Here is a 16,863-nt window from a genome sequence, read left to right as displayed (position 1 = left end):
AAATGGAAGCGCCATGTCTGTAAAGGACCAGCGTAAGACGTGGAGGCGCAGGGGAGTGTCTGGCGCTGCTTGAAGCCTCCACGAACGTGGAGAAACAGATGCAGCCAAGTCTCACCGTGAGGATGGGGCATGCGGAGAAGGACTACGAAGACGCGGGGCACATGCGCAGTGAGCAACAGCCTTAGCGTGCTGGTGTGCCTCCTGAGATGTGGAGTTTTCCTTTGCTACTTTCTGTGTTTTCCAAGTCCTGCTAAATGCTAAGTGTCACTTAGGAAGCAGAAGATAGAACATCACACACACACACACACACACACACACACACACACACACACACACACCACTATAGTAAGGCTACAGGAAAATGGGAGACTTTTTACATTTCAAGAAAAGCTTGTCACAGTGGCTTTCCCTTAAATAAAGAAACTGTGCAGCCGGGCCTTGTCTGTGGTCAGCCTTAGGATCAGGTGACGATGTTCCAGGCTTGAGCACTTTGAGTAGAAAAGAACCAGGTCCACAGGTTGCCATGGAAACTACCCGGGAGCATTCCCAGTCCGAAACAGAGCAAGGGCTCAGCAGTTTCAGGCAGAAGGGGAGTGAGAAGGAAGGACTCCCCTCTGGAGCCTGGAAAGCTGCCCTGCGATGGGGGTGGACTGTCGTGCTGTCGGCGACTCTCTAGACTCCACTGGTTCCTGTACTGTCCATCCAGAAGCCCTTGGAGATGTCTGCTGGCCTAAAGGGCAGGCTTTCACCTGGGTAGCATCTTGCCTGGGGTTGCTGTAAACTCTCCTCTCCTTGCCATTCTCGCTCTCCTCATGCCCGTGTGTCCCGCCTACCCTGCAGTGGGCACTCTTGGCTCCTCAGCCAACTGCTGCTTCAGCTTAGGGTGGCCTGACCTCACCTGGGCTCTTGGGCTTTCCATGGTAGACACCTCAGGCTTCCTGTCCAGCAGTGTGCTTACCCAGTCCTTTCACTCAGTCAGCTCATGGCCTCTCTGGGGCACAGTGACACGTACAAGATTCTGAGGGGTACAGGCAGGACAGAGGGTGTGGGGGAGGTGCTTGGAACATGACCATGAACTGAGGCAGAAGAGAAGCTGCCTGGCACCGAGCCTTGGAATTCCAAGTCCAGAGGACCCAAGAAGAGCAGGGAGGGTTCGGGCATGTGAGGGAGGGGGCAGCCTTGGAGGACTGGGGTGTGGGGATGGGCAGACCAGTCCAAGGGCTCAAGGGGCCAATGCACTATCTAGTGTCTGGCAGTAGCTGGAGGAGGGGACAGCTTCTGAAGCCTTTGTGCTGGTGGAAGAAAGTAGTTGTTTTGTGCCAACAGGCTTTTTGGGTGGAAGGGGCTGGATCTGCTGGGAAAGGTGGAGCCCCAGCCTCAGGGGACTTCAGAAGACAACCAGGGTCCTGGCTGGGGTACAGTGAGTTGAAGCATGGGCCTGAAGTAGGCTGCCTGGGCCATAGGCACGCCCTGCCATCTCCCATTCATCCGTGGTTTACTTCCTTTCAGAAGGGTTTCCTGCCAGGCACCCTGTCCCCTGGACCCAGACCAGAGACCCTATTGCTTGGCTCCTAGGAGACAGACTTTCTGCTCCACTAAGCTCAGGGCTGGAGGAAGAAGGGTGGGGGTATGGCAGGGAAAGTGAGGTCGGTTGCCAGGATGATGGTCCTGGAGATTGGCTGGGCCTCTCTGGGCATGCCCATCCGTCAGTGGGGCCAGCCATGGGCCTCTGTCAGGAGAGTGAGAAGTCATGTCTCTGAGGACTGTGGGAGGTGTGGGAAGGTCAGGGTGGAAGGAAGGTGTGGCCCTCCTCAGCACCGTAGAGCCCAGGGCCATGCAGAGTGGTGGAAAAGCCCCGTTCAGCCAGTCTGAGGCAGGTAGGGAAGGGGCCTTCCTCATGGAGGGCCAGGACCAGGCTGGACAGGGGCCATGGGGCCAGGGGACAGAGACATCCTCTCATCATAGAAAGGGGCTGGGGCTGCATGGTCGCACCCAGAATGAATAATATTTTCAGCATAACTTCCTCTGCAAAATTCCAACTTCCCCCAGCATAGTGGTGGTGGTGGGGGGTGAGCCTATTTCAGAAACAGAGGGCTGGGCAAAGAGCACTTTCTTCAAGGTTTCAAACATAGCATTTTACTTGTAAATATACTGCCCTTGAAGTGCCTAGAAGGGTCTAGAAGCCTTAGAAGGGGTAGCTGGATGCATCAGTCTTTCATGGTAAAGGTTGAGGATCCAGTGGGGTACTACTGCCACTAGAGGGCGTGGCTTCTAGAGGTATTGAATGGACAGGCCACAGATGCAGGATCCCTGGAGACCTCACCCAGAAGAGCCTATCACTGGTTGCCTCCATGGGCACCTCCTGTATCTGGGGTGACTGAGCCCATACTCCAGGCTCCAGGGTTCTGACGACAGTGTGAAGGTCTTGGTGGCCCAACTCCACAATTGTCCCCAGAATGACATTTTCTTGCCTTCCCCGCCGAGTATTGAGTTCTGCACAACCTCCACGTTGCAGAATGTCCGATGGTCTGGATTTATGGGTCTCAGCAGAGGAGTGGGTGAATTTATGTAGGCCCCTTGGATCCCACAGACAGATGGTGGCCTTGGTGTGTGCTTGGAGGCGATTTCTGAGTTATGGCTGCTGCCAGTGGCCTAGGGAGAAGCAGGGAAGGACTCATTTTTCTTCAGACACTCGCTCCCTCACTGACCTCTCATTTGTGTGTGTCCATTTGCAGACTTAGTGCTGAATTTAACACATGGACCCCCGTGAGGGAGACTGCCTGGACCTTGCTCCGCTGGGGTGCCTGAAACCCTGGGGGAGAGGCTGTGGAGGGGCTGGGGCAGGGAGGACACTGAGAAGCTGTCACACTCAGCCAGGGCCTATAGATTCCTTGTTGAGTCCTGAGCCCTGACCCTCCGGCCCAGGGTGGGGCAGTGGTCAGCCAGCATCCTGAGCAGGAAGCAACAAGGCAGGGGGCCAAGAACCAGAGGGCCATGGAAGCCCAGTGCTGATGGCCTGCAATGCAGCCTCTGCTGTGCCTGCCCTGCTTGGGTCTGTCTCTGCCCTCCAGGTTTGGGGAGCAGACCTGGGAACTCAGGGTTCTCCATTTGCACACATGAAATGCTCAAACAGCTCCTGGCAATACAATACATTCTGGTGTTGCCTAGAAGGGTCTAGAAATTGAGGCAGTACCCTGAGGGAGGCCCAATAGACTGTGGTGTTGCCTAGAAGGTTCTAGAAGTTGAGGCAGCACCTGAGCCCTCAGGCTCTACTGAAAGTGAACTCTGCTTGTCTCTTGGGCTTGCTGTGGCAGTGCTGCTGGCCAGGCCTCAAACAAGTGCTTAGCACCACAGCCTGGAGCTGTCCAGCAGGCAGGCCACCTTCTAGAGGCTCTTTAGTTGCTAAAGGTGGCCATCGGGCCCAGAGGTCCTGTGATTGTGGTCACACCCCTCCTGGTTCTGTCTGTGCCCTTACTGGTGCCGCCCCCCCACCGTTTTCCTCTTCCTGTCTTGGATTTATCTTGACTTAAAAGCCTTACTTAAAAATTGTTATTTTTATTTATTTGAGAGAGGGAGGGAGGGAGGGAATGGACACAGCAGGGTCTCTAGCCAGTGCAAATGAACTCCAGATGCATGTGCCACCTTGTACATTTGGCTTACATGAGTACTGGGGAATTGAGCCTGGGTCATTTGGCTTCTCAGCCAAGTGCCTTAACTGCTGAGCCATTTCTCCAGCCCAATCCTGCTTTTTTAAAAAAAATTTTATTAGCATTTTCCATGATTATAAAAAAAATCCCATGTTAATTCCCTCCCCACCCCTTCTCCTTTGAAATTCTATTCTCCATCATATTACCTCCCCATTGTTTTGTTTTTTGAGGTAGGGTCTCACTCTAGTCCAGGTTGACCTGGAATTCACTATGGAGTCTCGGGGAGGCCTGCAGCTCATGGCGATCCTCCTAACTCGCATCCTAAGTGCTGGGATTAAAGGCGTGCACCACCATGCCTGGCTTCGCAACTCTGCTTTTTTAATTAGTTAATTTGCAAGGGGAGAGCTGGAGAGATGGCTTAGTGGTTAAGCGCTTGCCTGTGAAGCCTAAGGACCCCAGTTCGAGGCTCAATTCCCCAGTACCCACGTAAGCCAGATGCACAAGGTGGTGCATGCATCTGGAGCTCGTTTGCAGTGGCTGGAGGCCATGGTGTGCCCATTCTCTCTCTCTCTGCCTTTCTCTGTCTGTCTGTCACTCTCAAATAAATAAATAAAAATAAACAAAAAAATTAAAAAAAGGTGTGAACAATCACACCCGGCTCCTCCCTTTAAAAAAATTTTCAAGAGGCAAGAGTGAGAGGGGAGGGAGGGAGGGAGGGAGAGAGAGAGAGAGAGAGAGAGAGAGAGAAAGATTGCGATTGAGCGAGTGCACATGGGTGCTGGGGAGTCAAACCCAGGGTTTTAGGCTTTTTTTTTTAAAAATATATTTTATTTTCTTATTTGAGAGAGAGAGAGGAGGGGGGGAGAGAGAGAGAATGGGCACGCCAGGGCCTCCAGCCACTGCAGACGAACTTCAGATGCGTGCGCCCCCTTGTGCATCTGGTTTATGTGGGTCCTGGAGAGTCAAACTGTGATCCTTTGGCTTTGCAGGCAAACACCTTAACCACTAAGCCATCTCTCCAGCCCGGGTTTTAGGCTTTGAAGGCAGGCATCTTAACTGCTGAGCCATCTCTCCATCCCCCCAAACCGTACTTTTACATATGTTTATGTTCTGACATTCTGGGTAGACCTGAGTTTTGGGGCTCTCTGTGGCCACTGGGAGAGTAGAGGCTGGGGTAGGCAGGGCTTGTGGAGTTCTCTGAGCACACTGAAGGGTTATCCTGGGTACTGGGTCTGAATTCTGGCTGGGCCCTCCTAGGCACTAGCTCTTTGCCTCCATGGCACATCTTGGAGCCCCAGGTTCCTCTCCTAGAAGCTGGGCCCAAAGATGCTTTGTGTGCCGGGCCTGCAGTGAAGTATAATATTGAGCATTACAGGCCCTCCTTCCTGCATGTATGCAGGGCTGGCCAAAGTGTCTGGGAAGGTAAGGCCTGGCCCCCACTGTCCCCTTCTGGCCCCTTCCAGTTGGACAAGTCTGAGGCCACCCTGACTGAGTGGGCTCCTAGTTGCCCTGTCCTTCAGTGCTCTTCCCCCCATGCAGCTGGGTCACCAGCAGAAAGGCCCGACTGGCAAGCCTTGCTTGTGCCCCACAGGGAGGAGCAGCACCCATGTGGGGGTGGTACCGTGGTCACTCAGAAGTGAATATGGAAGCCATCTTTCTAGAGCTGCCTCTGAAGACCTCCCCAGCCCTCCCTCCCTGGAGAAAGACGTGGATTGTTCCTGACAAGCAGAGTGGTGTGGCTGTCTTCCCCAGCGCTGGAGGGTGTAGCCTGCCTCTCACCTACAAGGAGCCTGACAGCCTTTCCTTGAATGTGCTGGTAGGTAGGGGGAATGTTGAGAACTCCCAGCTCCACTCTTCCCTGGAACTCATGTACCACGCTGCCACACACTTTAAAGGATTAATTTCACAAGCCTTAAATTGCAGTTTAATTTGAAAACTAATTCAGCCCCATAATTGGCTTTCGGCTCAAATCACTGAGGCTAAAGATTTAAATTCTTAATATTCAGATGCCTTTCGAGTATCTGGGGCCATCTGTGCGTGAATCCTTGCCATTAATCTCAGGGGGACTTCCACCAGCACAGAAATGAAATAAATAAATACACCGGGCCTGCTAATAGAATAATCTATTCTAGCCCAAGCTCTGCCTTGTTCAGATGAAGGTTTTTTTTTTTTTTTTTTTCATTGCATTTGCAGCTTGTAGATTCCACTGTTATTTAATATTTTGAAATGACATTAATTTAAAAGCTGATAATGTGGCCACCACACTGTTACAAGGGGCTGTGGAGAGTGGTGAGATCCAGTCAGACTTCAGTTAAAACAGTTGCCACAGAGGTGCCTTTTTTGAGGTAACCTGGGAGATGAGTGGGTCCTCCACTGCCCTGCTAGAGGATTTGATGACAGCTCCACGTCTAGCCAGGGAATGTTCCAGAACAGAGACAGGTGTAGCAGTGGCCCGTTCTGGGAAGGTGGATTCAGTCAACAGGCTGCTGCTCTGGGTGAGCCCCGACTGTGGGATCTGTTATGATCTGGATGTGAAATGTCCCTCACAGGGCCATGTGTTCAGACACTTGGACTCCAGATGTTGGTGCTGCTTTGGAGGCTATAGACCTTTAGGGGGTAGAAGCTAGCTGGAGGAAGCAGGTCGTGGTGGGGGTGGGGGTGGTGGCCTTGAAGCTTATATCCTGGCCCATTTCCTGTCTGATCTCTGTCTTCTGTTTCCCTAACTGTGAGGAGGCAGAGTCCTAGCCACCATGGGACCATCTGCTGCCAGGCCTGTCCCACCATGATGAACTGTATCCCTTCAAACCATAAACCAACAGAAATCCTTCCCCTCTTAAGTTGATTTTTCAGGTATATTGTCCCAGTGATGGGACACATAACAAACACAGTGTCCTCAGCTTTGAGTGACAAGATGGAAAGCAGGTTCTGGGCTGAGCCACAGAGGAAATGGTTTGGGTACTCAAGAGGACCAGTGGCTTCAGCTGTCAGCCCTGTGGCCTAAGCTGAGCTGCACCGCCGTAAGAAGTCCTGGCGGCTTCACTTCTCTGCACCTGCAGAAAAGCCCACTGAGGGCTCCACAAGGGTCTCACAGACCTCTGCCAGGTTGGAGAGCTAGCCCTGAGTGCTTTGGGAAGCACGGAGAAACCAGTGACAGGACCCCTTCACTATGTGATTATTGACAAAGATGCCATTGTGGGCAGCAGGGGCAGGACAGCCCTCATACACACACGTGCTGGAGCAGTGAGCAAAAGTGTGGAGTGAGCAGAATCAAAAGTAAACCTAGATGAGTCTCACACGGCATTAGTTACCTTTGCAATGCTGAGACAAAATACCTGACAAGAATCACTTTAAGGGAGGTTGGGTTTATTTCATCTTGTAGTTCCAGGCTGCGGTCCCTCATGGGAGGTGGGGGAAGGCACGGTGAGGAGTGCTGCTGCTCAGCCAATTCTCCTTTCAGTTTCTTATTGTTTTGTTTTTTTGAGGTAGGTCTCACTCTAGCCCAGGCTGACCTGGAATTCACTATTTAGTGTCGGGGCAGCCTCGAACTCACGGAGATCCTCCCAAGTGCTGGGATGAAAGGTGTGCGCCAACATGCCTGGACTCAATTCCCTTTTTTGTACAGTCCTGGACCCCAGCCCATGGGATGGTATTGCTCACCTCCATGAGCCTGATCAAAAGGATCCCTCGCAGGCATGCACAGTTCTAACCTGATCTAGATGATCTCTCACAGTAATTCTAGGGCTTGTCGAGCTAACAATCACATGCACGTGCACGCGCGCGCGCGCGCACACACACACACACACACACGGTATAAATCCTCTCACACGTGTTGCACTAACATTGACTCAACACAAAGCATGGACTTTATGCACAATGTCGAGATACGAGACTTTGGAGATCAGGATGAGGGGACAGCTTCAGGACCTAGGGCTTGGGCACCACATCAAAGCCCAGTGCATCAGAGGAAACATCGTCAAGAGTCTGACTGTTCTGATTGTAGAGGTGAGTTACAGAGTGGGGGAAATATCTGCAAACCACACACCAGCGGAGGACGTGTAGCCAGCATGGGTGGAGAAGTCTCAGAGCACCACCATCAGAGAACAATCTAATTAAGAAGTGGACGGGCACGAATGAGCTGCTGCAGAGGGCGCACAGATGGTGAGAAACACAGGACAGCGTGTTGCGTGTCACTCGTCATTAGGGAAATACTAGACTGCCGTTGACATCACTGCTCACCTGTCATCGGCTGTAGTGTGCAGTGATAATGCCTGAGGCTGGTGAGGATGTGTAAATGACAGGCCAGTCAACATGGTGGGCCTGGCGTGCAGGCAGCCTGTTGAGAAGGGAGCACATGTTGCTTACACAGCTGACCACCACTTGGGGTCTGACATGTCCTCCAGGGATCCGTGTGTCAAAGGGTTGGACTCCAGCCTGAGGTGCTAATGGAGGGCGGTGGAATCTTGTCATTGGTTTCAACATGAAGTGTCCACCCACGGGGCTCCTGTGTGGAAGGCTTGGTCCCCAGCTGGTGGATATGATTGTTCAGAGGTGATTGGGTCATGAGGGTTTGGCATAATCGATGGATTAATTCACCGATGGACTAGTGCATGTGGTGGGAGCCAGGTGGTGAGCCTGGGTGGAGGAAGTAGGCCACTGGGAGCGAGTCTTTGGAGATGTCTCTTGTCTCTGGCTCCTCCCTGCTGCCACCAGGTGAGCAGCTCTCCTTCTCATGTCCTTCTGTGACATGTCAGCCCTACCTCAGGTGCGCAGCAATGGAGCCAGCTGACCATAGGCTGAAACATCTGAAACTGAGACAAAACAAACCTTTCCTCCTCAATGTTGATTACCTCTGGTAATTTATCACAGCCTCAGTGTGCTAACACACCACATGAGCAGGACAGGCACTCATGGACCTTTATTCCCAAGAAATGAAAATGTGTGTTCCCACAAAACCCTGTAAGGAAACATATTCTTGGCAGCTTTGTTTGTGATGGACCCAACATAGAAATAACCAAAATGCCTTTCAATGTGAATGGTTAGCACACTGAGGCATGTCTGCTCACACCACAAAACTCTAGCCTGGAATCCACAGGACGGCTTGTGTGAAACTCCAGAGTGACATGCCAAGCCAAAGTGCCAACCCCTAGAGGTCATGTGCTGCTGTGTCTGTCTGTGCAATGTCTCCACAGAGCAAAGCTGCTGAGGGAAGGACCAGATCAGGGCTTGCCAGGGTGAAGGATGGTGGGCGTGGGAGGGAAGGGCAGCAGGAGGGGTCCTCAGATGGGGCCTATATTAGTTACCTTTCTCTTGCTGAGACCAAATGTTTGATAAAACAACTTAAAAGAGGAAGGGTTTATTTCATCCCATGGACTGTAGTCTATCATAGCAAGGCACCACTGTCAGAATCATAGGGAAGACATGGCGGTAGGAGGCTCCACGGTGGTAGGAGTATGTAGCTAACACTCCTCACATCTTGGTGGAACAGGAAGCAGAGCGAGGACAGGAAGGGGGTTGGGCTATCAGACCCTCAAGCTTGCCCCCAGTGATCCACTTCCTTCAAGAAAGGCTCAACAATCTTCCAATACAGAGCCACTCTCTGGGGACCAAGAGTTCAAACACATGAGCCTGTGGGAACATTTCATATTCAAGCCATCAGTGATCATTTCTGTCTTGATGGTGGAGATCACAGTCACACACGTGACAAAGCTGCATATAAACAAAGACACATAGACACAAACACCTAGACACACACAGACGGATACACACAGATATATACATATGCACACAGACAGATACACACAGATATATACATACACACACAGACGGATACACACAGAGAGATACATATACACACAGATGGATACACACAGATAGATACATACGCACACACATGGATACACACAGATATATACATACACACACAGATGGATGCACACAGAGAGATACATACACACACAGATGGAAACACACAGATATATACATACGCATACAGGCAGATACACACAGATAGATATATACACACACACACACGGATACACACAGATACATACATACACACACAGAGACGGATACACACAGATATGTACACGCGCAGACACAGACGGATACTCACAGATACACACACGCGCAGACACAGACGGATACTCACAGATACATACACGCGCAGACACAGAGGGATACTCACAGATACACACTCGCGCAGACACAGGTGGATACTCACAGATACACACACGCGCAGACACAGATGGATACTCACAGATACACACACACGCAGACACAGATGGATACACAGATATGTACACACAGGTATATATACAAACACAGACACAAACACCTAGACACAACAGACAGATAAACACATAGGTCTATGCACACACAGACGGATACACACTGGTGTATCCACACATAGACACAGGAGACATAAACATACAAGTATATACACACACAGACGGATACACACTGGTGTATCCACACAAAGACACAGATACCCAGACACAGGAGACAGATAACTGTACAAGTATACCCACACAGACAGATGAAGGAAGTGGTGTTTTGTGGGGAGTGTCGGTAGGGCCACCAAGCTCTGCACTGAGCCTCCTGCTCTCTCAATGTCTACTGTGGACCCCAGGCCCACATCCAGCCTACATCCCCACAGTCCTCCCACAGTGCTGCAGTTAGACCTTTTTCTCAGGACCTCCTGGTAAACTTTAAATCAATAGTACTTCTTTATGGAAAACGTCTGTATCATAGCACAATCATGGTGTAGGAGGGCCCGTCAGCTCAGGGTCAGTGTCAGAGCTAAACAGTGTGGCAGCTCTTCCTGGACAGTTAGTGTGCCTTGACTATACACCAGATTGGCCAATGAGAGCTCATGGGTGGCAGAGAGTGGGGCCCTCCTGTAAGAACATTGCTGCTTCCTGCCCTGGGCGTGTGAGTCACACGGAGGTACAACCTGGTGATAGCTCCCCGGTAGCTGCCCTGGGGCACAATGGGGAGGAGGTGTGCCCCAGAACTACCTCACATGCCTGGTGCTGCCGAGGCCAGTGTGACCTCAGAACCTTCCCTGAAAATGACCATCACCAAGGAGAGAGGGCCCAGGAGGCAATGAGCCATGATTTGGAAAATTCTACTGTAGTCATCATGCCTGTCCTGCCTAAAGCTACCATCCACCTCTGGGCTTTTTGGTTACAAGAACTGAAACACTGCTTATTTCAGGGACTTTTGAGGTGGGTTCTCCAACAACTGTGATCTTCAGCCACAGTGAATGTGGCTCTACCAGACAGGGAACCATCTGAGCTGCGCTCCACACCCCGTGGGAGCAGGTCAGTGGTACCAAGAGGGCGCCGTACACTTGAGGAATGGCTGGGGCTGAGGAAGAACGTGGGGTGAGTGCCGGCTGCTCACCAGCATCCTCAGATGAACTCCAACCTTCAACGTACCCCTCTATCTTAGTCAATATTTAATATTCCATTTGTCTCCCATTAGAACACACATGGGAAACCTCTCATTAGCCCATCGTTCCAGAGAATAATGACTAATTTCTGGTGGTAGTTTTTCTTGACCCCACAAAGGCAGGCATAGAATCCTTCTGTTATAACTTACGGGTGGAGGAGAACTGCAGAGACCTGGGCACTGTGCTGAGGAAGGCACCTCATATCCTTAGCTCTTGGCCGGAGTGAGAGGAGAGGGGAGAAGACAGGTTCAAGGTGACCTCCTCAGTATTCATTTCAGAATGCATAAACGCATGGTTGTTTTAGGGACCAGAGATGTACTCTGGGACCTTCAGGGCTCTGAAAGTCACACACAGTCCTTGGAAGGTTTGGACACGAGTAAGAGAACCACTGTGCAGGGTGGGATAGAGCCCCATGAGATGGTACCTGTCGCCCTCTTGGGCCAGTCAGCGAATGGTCCACAAACCAGACGTGCTGGCTCAAGGGCTTATAGGGAGATGCGGCTATATGCTGCTTTTGTTGACCTAATGTGTCTAACCAGCTAAGCGTCCCAGAGCACTTCTGCCATCAGTGTGTTTTAAAATAAGACACAAGCAGTCTGATTTCTGAAAGGCCAGGAGCATCTCAATTCTTTTAAATAGGGCTCAGGGCCTGGGGCAAGAGGCCACCTGCGTCCAGGCTAATGAGAAGGCTTCCCAGCTGTGTCCGCGCCTCGCTCCCGCCCCTCCATGAGGCGCCCTTGGCTGCCCTCATTCGTTTTCTTGGGCTGCTTGTAGCTAATTTGCCCACCCACTGCCTGCTCCTGCCCCTCAAGGGACTGTGTGGGGTTGAGCGGCCCAAGGTTCCCCAGAAATAATGTCACGTCCTGTTCCCTCTGGTGACATGGGGCTGGCCCGAGCCTCACCATCCTGAAAGACAATCACTGGAAAATGTGATTCACCTTGTCGAAGCGGCAGTCTCCAGAGACAGACCAATGACAACCTCAGCGACTAGGAGAGTGATGATAAACGTCCGCCTTCCCTCCCTGGCTGGGGCTGGCGCGCCTGACCCTTGCGAGGCCCAAGGAGCTAGTGGAGCAGGCGGCTCCCTGGAAGACAGCCTGCCCGCCCTGGCTCTGTGTACTTGAATTTCTGGGCAGAAATGGTCTCTGGTTTGCCTAGCACCACAGGCTTCTTGAAGAGCTCAGAACATCAGGGTTGGGGCTGCCTGATAAAATACAGGACACCAAGAAACCGGGTGTTCACATTAACAAGGGAGACTCTTAAAGGAACTATGACCCCCAAATTGCTTGGGACATACTGACGTGAAAGTGGTTTGCTGCCTGCCAGAACTTCAAGGTTACCTGAGGGTCATGCATCTTTGTGGCTATGCCTGGCAGCCCACCCTAACGGAAGCTGCCTGGGACTCTGTTCCTAGGGTGCTGCCACGGTCACACTGGACTCTAGCAGGGCTGGGGATGCGGACCCTTGGGTTCTGACCTATATAAGTGGCTTCCTGGTCCCAAGTGTCCTTACTGTTAAACAGCAAGGGACATGCCTACTTCTTTTTAAAAATCTTTTTATTTTTTAATTTTAATTAATTAATTTATTTGAGAGAGCAAGAGAGAAACAGGGAGGGAGGGAGGAAGAGAGAGGGAGAGAAAGAGAAAGAATGGGCACACCAGGAACTCCAGCCACTGCAAACAAACTCCAGATGCATGCTCCACCTTGTGCATCTGGCTTACGTGGGTCCTTGGGAACCAAACCAAGGTCCTTTGGCTTTGCGGACAAGTGCCGTAACTGCTAAGCCATCTCTCCAGCCCCATGCCTACTTCTCAGAAGTTATGGGATGCAAAGATAGGAAACAGAATTCATGCCTAGCAGTCTCCTCCCTTCCCACACAATAAACTGTCATCATCACTTTGGCACATGGGTCAGTGGGAGATGGGTTCTTGGGTCAGCTCTGAGGTGGACAGAGGTCTTGGCACAGGGGTTTACCTCTTGGACTATGGGGGGGGAGTGGGGGTGGGTGGGTGGCCTTTTTTTCCTATTATGCTCAGAGTCAAATCCAAAGTGCCAGCCGACAGCCCTGGAATTGTGGGTCTTGGTGGTTGTCCTGGTCTCCTGCCCCAGGACTTGGCACCTGCGTCGTTTCCCGGGCTCCCTCCCCAGAGCCCATTCAAATCCCTCTTTGGCTCCTGCTGCTTCTTACACTGCACCCCCCCCCCCCCCACTGCAGAGATGCCTTTCCTTCGTGACAGCCTCACTTTGACTCAGCACCTGCGGTCTCCTTCCACGCCTATGCCCGGCCATTCCCCTTTCTGCCCCTTTGTGCACTGGGGGCCGTGAGAGTAAAGACCCGTGGGCTTGTGTATTAGTGGCCAGTCCCACGGAGCTGTCCTCACAGACTAGCCTCCTGCCTGCCTTGGGCACAGACAGCGCCCGTGAGGTTTTCAGGAAGTGCAGGCCTACTCATTCCCGAGCGGCCAGGCTCACCTGGCTTGGAGCCCTCGTCCACGGAGCCGTTGTAGACCTGGTTGATGAACTCGGGCCGGTTGTCGTTCATGTCGATGACGTAGATATACAGGTCAATGGGGTTCTCCACCTTGTTGCCATTCATGTCCACTGCATGGGCTCGGAGCTGTAAAGCAACACAGATAGGTCAGAGCTGGAGGCCATGCTCGGGGAGACTCCTGTCCCTGCTGAGGACGGTTCTCTGGGAAGCTGAAGTACTGCAGGGACAGAACAGGGCCCAGCCCTTGGGGAGAGCAGGGTTAGCCTGGGCAGGCGTCAGTGGGCTTAGATGTTCCCAGACACGGCTCTGAGCCTCGGTTCTCCCCTCTGTGCATACAGAGCTTGTGCAAGCAGGAACAGGGTAGGTAACATTTTAGTTGGTGTTGCTTAAGGTGTGAACTTCTTAGGTCTTCCAGACTATTCTAAAATGCCTGGGGTGGGATGGCACCTCCTGGGTGAGAGTTCATGTCCTACCCCGGTGGCTGCAGAAATGCCTCATGTGTCCAGTGGAGCAGAGGGGCTTAAAGGTTCTCTACTGAGAGTTTGACTAAGAGGAACTGTGGCGGTCTGATTCTGGTGTCCCCCATAAACAGGTGTTCTGGATGCTAGTCTCCCCCGATGATGGCAATTAGAAATTAGAGCCTCTTGGAGGCGTGTATTGTTGGGGGCAGGTTTAGGAGTATTATAGTCAGTTCTCCATGCTGGTGTTTGGCCAGACTATCCTGTTGCTATTGTCTACCTTATGTTGGCTAGGGAGTGATGTCCACCCTCTGCTCACGCCATCATTTCTCCTGCCACTGTGGAGCTTCCCCTTGAGCCTGTAAGCCAAAATAAACCTCTTTTTGTCCCCACAAGCTGCTCTTGGTTAGGTGATTTCTGCCTGCAATGTGAACCTGACTGCAACAGTATTGTTGGTACCAAGAGTGTGTCATTTTCTGCTAGACACCTGACTGTGGCTTTGGCCTTTTGGAGCTGATTTTCTTTTTTTAAATTTTTTTTTTTTTTATTTGAGAGCGACAGACATAGAGAGAAAGACAGATAGAGGGAGAGAGAGAGAGAATGGGTGCGCCAGGGCTTCCCGCCTCTGCAAACGAACTCCAGACACGTGCGCCCCCTTGTGCATCTGGCTAACGTGGGACCTGGGGAACCAAGCCTCGAACTGGGGTCCTTAGGCTTCACAGGCAAGCGCTTAACCGCTAAGCCATCTCTCCAGCCCTGGAGCTGATTTTCAAGAGGAATGTGGAAGGATGTGAAACCTTGGCCTAAGAGATGCCTTGCTGTTCTATAAGCACAGCTTGATGGACTATTCTGGTTCAAGTTAAAAGACCTGAATGCAGTAGAACTATGGACTGTGAGGTTTGGCTTATGAGGGTGCAAAAGAGCTTTGCCTAGACTAGGCTAGAAACAGTTTGTGTGAGAGGCTTACTGTTATGCCCATGTCCTGAGAATTTGTACAGGGTTGCATTACATAGAAATGGACTGGTGTGAGAAGAGGGAATTAGCATAGAAATGAAACCTTTGGGCTGAAACTTCTGCCTGTTCAGCTACAATGGTATGAGAGATTACAACCTTTAAGATTGGGCCAGCTGACCTGCACTGGGGCAACAGAAAGAATGTAGACTCTTTGGAAGGGGTCTGAATGCTCAAGGAGTGTCCTGTTCTTCAAAGTCTGCTTTATTCCCTCCTGGATTAAACAATTGGCACTCTATCTGGTATTGTGTAGTATAAGAGATGCAGAAAGAAAGGGTCATTGAGTTTGCAGCATGGTCTTGTGTTTTGGAAATAGCCATGGACAATGTGAAGCAGGTTTGCTGGATCCTTGCATGGAGACCCGATGGAGCTGTGAGGATGACCCGTGGCTTGCAGTGGAGACCCAGTGGAGATGCGGAGACCACGAGATGGCTGCTAAGGAAAGCTGCCAGGCCCAGATGAAGTTTTCCAGGACTGTGAGTAGCCTAGCTGGAGGGTCGGAATTGAAACTCCAGAGACTTGTTGCTGGTTAGAATTATTGGACTTGGAGACTTTTCACTGACTAGAGTTGTTGGACTTGGAGCTACAGAGTTTGATGTTTGTGCTGTTTAAATCTTGTCTTGGTTGGATATTTCTTTGCTATGCCAAGTGTCATCTTTTACTGTGTGAATGTTTATTCTGTGCCATTATGGATTTATTTTTGATTTTTTGGTATTGTGGCTCAGTTAAAAGACCTTGGACTATGGGGATGTTTGATCATCATTAGGACTGATAAAAACTGTGGGGACTTTTAAAGTTGGACTGACTGCATTGTATTTTATATCATGTATTAATATCAGTTTATGGGGCCAGGGGTGGAATGTGGTGGTTTGATTCAGGTGTTCCCCATAAACTTAGGTGTTCTGAACGCTAGTCTTCCTACTGATGGCAATTGGAAACTAATGCCTCCTGGAGGCAGTGGGCTTATGGGTGTTATAGCCAGTTTCCCCATGCCAGTGTTTGTCCCGTTACTATTGTCTACCTTATGTTGGTCAGGGGTGATGTTCACCCTCTGCTCATGCCATCGTTTCACCCTGCCATCCTGGTGTGTCCCCTTGAGCCCATAAGCCAAAATAAATCCCTTTTTCCAAAAGCTGTTCTTGGTCAGGTGATTTCTGCCAGCAATGCAACCTGACTGCAACAGGAACCCAGGGAGGGGTCTGCATGGTGGGGCGCAGAGAGAGGCCTGAGCGAGCATGGGAGAAGCATGCTGATTTGGACAGCTACCTGAAGGTCAGGCCAATCCATTCCATCCTTTGTTCCAAAAATGATTGAAGGGCCCTTAAGCGCCAGGTGCTGGGCTAGACCTTAGATGATGTGAGTGCCCGGGTACTTCTCATCAGAAGCGGGAGGGACACCGGACATGAGAGAAGTGGTTCATGGTAGGGTGTGGGGACGGCAGCCTCTGAGATGGAAGAGGCTGGGGAGGCCTTTCCGAGGAAGGGGGTTTGTCTGAGACCACAGGGTGGGGCGAGGAGGAGGACACAGAGTGGCTGGGCACTTTGGGCAGGAGGGAGGGCTGGCATGGGACCCTCAGGGACCTGGGACTTTAGAGGTAGAACCAACACTCAGGAAGTGGGAAGGGTAGGCCCTGGATGCACAGGCCAAAGCTACCTGACATTCTACAATGTCCTTGGACACCTGGCTGTGTCTGTCTCGCTCTGTCTTTTGTTTATCTTCTCTTGGTGTTTTTCTTTCTGTGTCTGCATCTCTATCCTGAAGTTTCTTAGTCTACATGTCTTTCTGGGGGCACAGAGGGGCAGT

General features: G+C 51.4%; 1 protein-coding gene across 1 annotated transcript in view; it reads right to left on the bottom strand.

Moving 5' to 3' along the window:
- Cdh4 (cadherin 4) overlaps nucleotides 1-16,863 on the bottom strand; it is a 512,468-nt gene that overhangs the window by 69,108 nt on the left and 426,497 nt on the right. Inside the window, exon 6 of the mRNA XM_045156945.1 lies at nucleotides 13,573-13,717. Coding sequence (XP_045012880.1) covers nucleotides 13,573-13,717 — 145 coding nt within the window. The remainder of the gene's footprint in view (nucleotides 1-13,572; nucleotides 13,718-16,863) is intronic.

The sequence above is a fragment of the Jaculus jaculus genome, chromosome 8 (genome assembly GCF_020740685.1).
Source record: "Jaculus jaculus isolate mJacJac1 chromosome 8, mJacJac1.mat.Y.cur, whole genome shotgun sequence".
NCBI lineage: Eukaryota > Metazoa > Chordata > Mammalia > Rodentia > Dipodidae > Jaculus > Jaculus jaculus.
Note: the sequence above shows the minus strand (reverse complement) of the source record. Positions and strands in the feature narration are given on the sequence as shown.